A 7,795-nucleotide genomic window follows, 5' to 3' on the forward strand; every position below is an offset into this window, starting at 1 on the left:
TACTTGGGATGGGACGTCACATGGGGCAAGCCCAAGAGTGCAAATCAGCAACCCTCGACAAGCCCTAAGCCAATTCGCTTGACGGAGGCGTCGTTATTCGCAGGCAATGACTTTCTTACGAATTGATTGAATTCAGTGGTTTCAAAAAGTTTTGCGCAGATCACTGCACATGCGCACATGTGAAAGCTCTTACCCTGCACAGACCAGTCTGCCACACCATGCGTCGGCTGGTGATCACAGCCGTGTCATTGCTGGCGCTCGTCACCAGCAGTTGGGCAGCAAGCGCCAGCACCGGCGAAAAGCAGCACAGCGCAAGCAGTGGCGACGCCAGCGGGCATGGCGACGGCCATGGTGCCACGAACCACCTTTCTGAGTTGCTGTGCATGAACAGTACAGTTGACTACTTCACTCGTGTCGACAATCCATGTGAGCGCTGCACGTAGCAGGGCTGAAGTTGTGTTTTAGCAAGCGCTGGTGACTGTGCTGGCTGGCAAGGCCTGAGCAACTGGGCAAGCAGACGGCAGAGCAAACGCCCTGCGGAGCAGCAATTACGCACTCCAACGGCCGCATGGGGGGCGCGCAGGCACTAGGCATGAGGCACCAGCCAAACGCTAAAGGATGTTGGTTGAAGCCGCGCCGCATATGCGTTGCAGACGCGTACAACTGGTGTATCGTCCCCGAGAGCTCCTACGATGTGGTGCTGTTTGGCGGGCTTGCCGTGGTGCTGGCCTGCATGCTTCATGGCAAGCTGGCGTCTCTCATGGTGCTTCTGGCAGGTGGGTGCCCGGGTTAAGGAGCACCCTGACATGCGACGGTGAATGACGCGCACGACGCCTCAGCCGACAAGAAAGGCGTCGGGCACGCTGACACGCTCCCTAGGCTTCTCCTGGGGGTTGAGCATGTTCAGGCTGCAGGGCTTAGTCTGGAGGCTGCTGACATCGTGCAGGGGTGCCAGTACAGCCGATGCCTGTGGCTGGCCACGCTGCGGCCCCGCAACCCCGAGGTCTCCCTCCTTCCCCCAGGCGCTGCACTCGCGGGCTTGGCATGGCCATTCAACCTGCGCCAGCTGGGCAACTCCCTGGCTATCTGGCTGGGCATCAACCCGTGGCAGCTGTTTTTCTACATCTTCCTGCCCCCACTGCTACTGGATGCCGCCGTGAGGATCGACTGGTACATGTTTCGCAAGGTAGGGTGGATGCAGAGACGATGTGTTTGGGTGGTGAGGGTGTGTGTCTGGGTGGTGAAGGTTAAAGATGTGCAGGGAAGGTACTGTAGGATGTGCGCAACGCCCTAGCTGTGTTCGGGGGATGTCCGAAGCAGAAATGTGTCCGGCATGCAGTCGGTTCGGAAGACTTTGGCGTCACCTGTCAGCACGCTCCAGCCCACTGCGCAAGCCTCATGACACACTCCCCCCCACCCCCCCCCCCTCCATCCGGGACCTCCCGGCCAGGTGATGGTCCAGGTCGTGACGATGGCCTTCCTGGTGGTGGGCGCGGGCTGCGCGCTGATGGTGCCCATCATGCTCCACCTGCTGCGCCTCAAGGACAGTGGCTGGAACTGGCTGCACGCTTGCATGTTTGGGGCCATCGTGGCCTCAACCGACGCCGTCGCCATCGTGTCCATCATGAAGACCAGTGAGGGGGGGCTGCGGGGGGCGGCCCGGAGGGGCGGCATGGTCGCTGTGGGGGTCATGCAGCAGGAGGGGTTTGTTGGGGGTAGTTTGTCTCTTGTGGGGGGCCACGTTGATCAGGTGCAGGCCACTCTGCGAAAGTGCACGCCATGAACACGGCAAGTGGCTGGCAGCCTAACCTGTGGCCCGCGTTGACCCCAACCTCAGGCGGTGGCCCCAAGCGCCTGCGCATCATCCTCGAGGGCGAGTCGCTGCTCAATGATGCCTCTGGGCTGACCTTGTTTGAAGTCTTCTTCCACCAGGTCAGTCGGACCCCCAGGAATGGCTGGCAGCTGGCGAGGGTTGGCGCAAAGCGCCGCAGATTTTTAACACTGTATCAACCTACCGCCTGTATAACCTCCACCAGCGTCCGTCAACGTGTGGCCGTGGACCTAAATCCTGCTGTGTGGCTCCCACCCTCCCCAGGTCATCTTGTATGCCCAAAACCCTGAGGCTGGCGAGCAGCCTGTGGGGGAGGTGGTGGGCCACGTGGTGCTCATGGTGCTGCAGTTTGGCGTCAGTGAGTCGCGCTCCTCCTTGGGGGGATGCAGGTTTCGTTCCTCTGTCTGAGCTGCGATGACGGCCATCACCTTCATCCCCTTGTAGGCAAATTTGAGTGTGGGACGCACGCCTTTGAAGCTAACCCTGGTAGATCCCGTCGCCCTGACCCCTCCTTCAACCCATCCACCTACCTGCTCCCCGCTTTTCAGTCGGCTTCTTCCTAGGTTACTTCTTTGGCTGGTTAACGCGCGCCATGCTGCGCGTGATGAGGCGCTTCGGGGCTGGACGCGACCAGGAGGTCGCACTCACGCTCGCCATGGTGAGGCGCGCAGGCTGCGCTGTGAGTGCATAAAGGGACCTTTCTTAGCACGCGTTCTCTTTGTGTGCTTGGTGTTATGGCCCGGCCATTCTGATGCTGACACCTCACCCCACCCACCTGCCCACCCCCACCTCACCCCACTTGCGCACTTCCCGCCAGGCCTACCTGGCATACTGGATCACAGGCAGCCCCTGCAAGGGCTCAGGTGTGCAACGGCGTGGGGGTACTGTGGCCTGCAGGAGCCACTGATGAATGTTGAGCCCGCAAAGCCGTGGCGGTTGGGATCGCTCACCCTTGCCCTTGCCCTTACCTGTGCAGGCGTGGTGGCTGTGGCGGTGATGGGCCTCTATGGCGCTGCCAAGAACAAGTGGTGGGCAGGGCCAGCAAGGCTGCATGCAGCAAATTGGATGAGCGCCGGGCTTTGCAACACACATTCATGGCGTGGTGTATCAAATGCGGGTGAATATGTATGCTTTTGCTGCGTCTGCAATGCAGCATGCCTCCCCGAACGCTGGTTGGTTTGACACACTCACTCGCACAGTCGGCATGCGCATGTGTGTGCGAGCATATGCGGCCCCTCTGCCCCCTACCCAACCCCCACTGCAGGGACATCTCAGTCAAGGCCGAGAGTGAGGGCACCTTTGATGGATTCTGGGAGACCCTGGCCTTCATCGTGAACGCGATGGTCTTTGCCTACGCGGGGGCCGCCACCGTCAACTTCTTCATCAGGTGGGGGCAGGGCACATGCAGCACTCCAGGATGCGCTCGCGCAGCGCCTGCCAAGGTATGAAGCGCACTGTCAGCCCTCCACGCCAGCATTCCTGCGTCACAACGGCCTCTCCCACCTCTCGCGACCATCTCATCACTGACCACGTGCATGCGCGTATGTGCTCCCCGCAGGTCCTCATTCAACCTGTACACGGGGAACGAGTACACGCGGCGTGAGCTGTGGCGCACCCTCTGGATGCTGCCCATCATCTACGTCATCCTCATGGTCATGCGCTTCGTGCTGACGCTGGCCTTCAGGCCCCTCTTCAAGGCCATCAGGGGGGACCTGGTGCGACACCCAAGTTGGAGAGGCGTTCGTGCGTGAGCAGCTCGTGCACAACCAGCACGTCAAGCGCACGCGCAGCTTGCCTAACACAACCATTGATGCGCCCTCCCATGTGGCTCCACGTCGCCGCCGCCCTCCTCTTTCCAGACGCTGCGTGACTGCTCATTCCTGACCATGGCCGGCCTGAGGGGCGCCGCGTCGTTGATCATGGGGCAGGCGGTGGTGACTGAGGTGGCCTACCAGACAGACCTGGTGGGAGGGGGCCCCCCCGGGGCGCTGCGAGGTCGCACCAACTTGGGGGCCGCAAGCAAAAAGGGTTGCGTGACTGCTTGGCCGGCACCCAGCGCCGTCGACCAGCCCGGCCGAGGTGGCCCGTCAGGACCCGCAGCTCCCCTCATTGCCTCCACGACGCCACGGCCTGCAATGTGCCCCCCGCAAGCCACCCACGTTCGTCTTGCCCACTATCCTTCGCCATCCCACCCCTCACGGGCCCCAGGTGGTGAAGAGCGAGCTGGTGTTCTGGACCGCCGGCTTTGTGCTGCTGACGCTGCTGATCAACGCACCCCTCCTGCCCTGGGTGCTGCGCGTCACGGGGCTGTCCGCAATCCCCGAGAAGCAGCTGGCGCGGCGCAGGAGGGCGGTGGCGGCGCTGGCGGACCACACTGCCTCCGCCATAGAGCAGCTCAGGGCTGAGGAGGAGGAGATGCTCACGGGTGAGGGGCGGGCGGGAGGAGAAGGGGTAGGGGCACTTGGAGGCGGAGGGTGAAACACGGTATTTGGGGGAGTGGCATCACGTGGTCAGCGCCAACTCACCCACCAGTGCATCAACCGATTGAGACCGCGGCGAGCGGGTGCGCGCTGTACTGCACCCACAGCACTGCTCCGATTGTGCCTTGTCTGACAACCAGAACCACCCTTCAAAAACGGACCTTGTCCCCCGCCAGGCGTTGACTGGGCCCACGTCCAGCGCTTCTGCGACTTCACACAGAAGCTCACAGCCTTCGGGCAGAGCCTGGAGCACCCCAAGGGCCCCCCTCTGCTGCACCGCCTGGCGGCTTGCTGCGGGCGCGCCTGGGGCACAACTCCCCGTGGGGCCGCCCGCGGCGGCCTCTTTGGCACCCTGGCGCGCAAGTTAGGGCTTGCGCCCCCTCGGGAGCCCCCGTCAGCGGCGCCTGATGCTGACCTGGCGGGCCGGGGCGCTGGCGCCCAGCCATCCTTCAGCAAGGCCGCCTCCTTCAATGGCACGAGCGGCGCCGCCGCGCCGGCTCACGACGGCGCAGCTGATGGCGGGGGCGGGCTTTTCCACTGGCCGTTCCGCTCCGGTGCCGGCGGCCTCCACGCGACGATTGAGGAGCACCACGAGGAGGGGCTGGGCCACCACAGCGACGACGACGGCGGTGGTGGGCACGAGGGCCAAGATGGGGGCCACGGCCACCACCCCTACCGCCAGGAGGGCATCCCGGTGCGCGTCATCGGCAGCGGCGCCGCCGCGCCGGCGCCGCCACAGCCCAGCGAGGCCCCCAGCGTGAGCGCCAGCGGAGTTAGCCGCGACAGCCTGACACGGCCCAGCCTGCCGCCAGGGCTGCTGATGGAGATGCTGCCCGTGTTTGGCGAGACGCGGCCCGACCAGATCGACGTGCTGCAGCAGGAGTGCCCCCTGGCCGGCAAGACACGCTTCGGGCTCGGCGGGCAGGGGGCAGACCGCAGGCGCAGCGGGCCCAGCATCGAAGAACGCAAGGCAGGCGGTGCTGGAGGCTCAGCGGCGCCGCCGCCGGCCGTGCCGCCGCCAGCCGCGCTGCCTTCTTGGGGCATGGGCGGAAGTGGCACCGGCGCAGGCGGCGCCGCGGTCGCCACGGCGGCTGACGGCGAGGCGGGTGTGGCGGGCGATGCATACAGCGCTGCACTGCTGGCGCGCAGCGCGCGCAGCAAGACGGTGCAGGCGCAGGCGGCGGCGGCGGCAGCGGCCAAGCCCAAGGGTTCCCTGCTGCGCGGGCTCGCTACACGCAGCGCCAGCCCCTACTTTGTGGGCGGTGGGCCGGGCGCCTCCGCTGATGGCGGGCTGCCCTCTGCGGCGGCCGCTCCGGCCGGCGCCTCTGCCTTGTCGCCTCCCCCCTCCGCCCCACTCATTCCTTCAGGCCGAACCGCGCTCTCAGTAAGCGGGGCCCTGGCCACTGGCGGCGGCAGCGGCCATGGTGGCGGCGCCGCCGCTGCTGGGCGCGCATCTGTTGCTGCGGCGCCGCTGCAGTCGGGCGCGTTGGCGTCCGACCCCACAGAGCGCGCCCTGGGTCGGCCCTCGCGTGGCCTCGCCTCGCGCAGCGTCACCATGGCCAGTGCCTACGGCGGTGCCGACGCCTCACACGCCTCGGGCGGCAGCCCCGCTTCAACAGCTGCCGCCGCCGCGCCGCGGCCGTTTGGATACGGCGGCGGCGCTGCGGGCGGCCGCTCAGCCGGTGACCTTGCGGGGGCAGAGGCCGGGAGCGAGACCGAGGCGCCGTCGCTGCGCTCCCTCGCCACCCGCAGCGTCGGCATGCCGGGCGGCGGCCTGGCTCCCCCCTTGGCGCCCGTCCTCAGTGGGGAGCCGCTGCCGCGCGCCCTGCCAGCCCTGTCGCGGGCCAGCACCGGCGCCGGCGGCGCCCCCCACATGGCCCCCATCGCCCCGGCCCTGGGGCGCATCTCAACCGGCCTCGCCGCAACGTATGCAGGCGGCGCCGCCGGCCCGGGCGGTGCGCCGCGTCGCGGCAACCTGCACGCGCAGTCGGTGCCGCTGTCAAAGCTGGCGCGCTCGAGCCGGCCGGCTGGCGCGGCAGAGGGCGGGCTGCCGTCTCGCTCCCCGCCGCTGAGCACGACATCGCCAGTGTCGGTGCTGGGGCGGCGCAGCCTAAACGATGACGGCAACGGCGCCAAGGGCGCAGACGGCCGCCCGTCCTCGGAGTGCTACGAAGACGCCGGCCACGCGGAGGAGCTGGCGGATGCGCGCACCTGGCTGGTGTCGGGTGAGACATCAGGGGGCGACGTGTGGCGTTCTGGGGTGGCCGGTGGGGCGTTGCTCGGGCCTGCCGTCCAAATGCTGCTCGCCCACCACAGCTTTGCAGCAGCAATAACATGCGCCCTGCCTACAGTGTTTCGTTGCCCTTCAAACACCCCCGGTCCACTCACCCCCTCTTTTCCCTCCGCACCCTCCTCTTTACCGCCTGCAGGCCTGAAGCGCTACTTCCATGGCAAGCGCATGCAGGGCCTGCTGTCAGCGCGCGCCCTGCGCATCCTGGACTTTGGCTGCGACACCCTGCTGGACGACCCCTACAAGCCCCTGGCCCTCTGGGAGATCATCGAGAGGTGGGGCACCAGGGACGGGGGGGGGGAGGGGACAGCCAAGGGGCAAGAAAGGGGAGGGCGGTTGAGGTAGGAGGAGCAGGGCAGGGGCGGTCTCAGGGCAGCAGGTGGCAGGACCCGGGGTTGGGCAGGGCGTGAAGCCGAGCCCACGCGGCTGCTGCTGCACTGGTACCTAGTGAAATGCGCGTCAGAGGCGTTGGACATCACCCAGGCTCAACCCCCCTCCCTCCTCCCTTATCACCGCCTGGCCCAGGGACGCCACGAGCACGTGGGTCGTCAACACCGCCACCTATGGCCTGTTCTGGGTGCGCCGCGCCTCGGTGTGGCTGATGCATCCGCGCCTGGGCCGTGCTGGCCGCGTCCTGGGTGCGCCGCTGCGCCTGCTGGCGTCCGTCCTGCAGCGCCCCCTGAACAAGGTGCTGCTGCTGGGGGTGGAGGTGGCCATGGAGTACCTCATGGGCCTCACGTCAAGCCCCTACGTACACTGGCTGCAGGTACACTGGGGGGGGGGGGATCGGGGAGCAGGGATGGGCAGGGGAGATGGGGTGGTGGCAGATGCCGCGGGAGGAGGTGCGGCGAGGGCAAGGGCAGAGGGCTGGCCCTTCCTGACCTCTCCATTGTGGCCCGACCTCGCTTGCCGCGCCACCACCTCGTGTTGGGTTTGAGCCAGCACATGCCAACCGGCTGCACCCACCTATGCGTGATGCACACCCCGCCCTGGACCCTAAGCTCACCCGGGATCCCCCCTTGGACCAATCCCCCTCCCCTCTCCTCCCCTCTCCCCCCCAGGCCTCTGACGTGTGGGGTGCCCTCAATGGCGAGATCACGTGTGAGACCGTGGCGGTGATGCAGTGGCTGATGGACCGCGAGGTTGAGGCCCCCGAGAGGTACAGCGCGGTGCAGAGCTACCGCGCAGCCATGG

General features: G+C 66.7%; 1 protein-coding gene across 1 annotated transcript; it reads left to right on the forward strand.

The window, feature by feature from the left end:
• Positions 1-383: 383 nt before the first annotated feature.
• On the forward strand, positions 384-7,770 carry MNEG_0658 (Sodium/hydrogen exchanger 8; the record flags this gene model as incomplete). Its single annotated transcript, XM_014050879.1, has 17 exons — positions 384-426; positions 654-776; positions 1,023-1,186; positions 1,451-1,634; positions 1,838-1,932; positions 2,096-2,189; positions 2,380-2,489; positions 2,649-2,694; positions 2,808-2,859; positions 3,096-3,218; positions 3,390-3,546; positions 3,691-3,795; positions 4,040-4,256; positions 4,488-6,536; positions 6,741-6,876; positions 7,127-7,367; positions 7,663-7,770. Coding segments are annotated over 17 exons (4,047 nt in total), but the record flags the coding sequence as incomplete, so codon positions are not given.
• Between the last annotated feature and the right edge of the window lie 25 nt (positions 7,771-7,795).

This window comes from Monoraphidium neglectum (genome assembly GCF_000611645.1).
Source record: "Monoraphidium neglectum strain SAG 48.87 unplaced genomic scaffold scaffold00055, whole genome shotgun sequence".
Classification (NCBI taxonomy): domain Eukaryota; kingdom Viridiplantae; phylum Chlorophyta; class Chlorophyceae; order Sphaeropleales; family Selenastraceae; genus Monoraphidium; species Monoraphidium neglectum.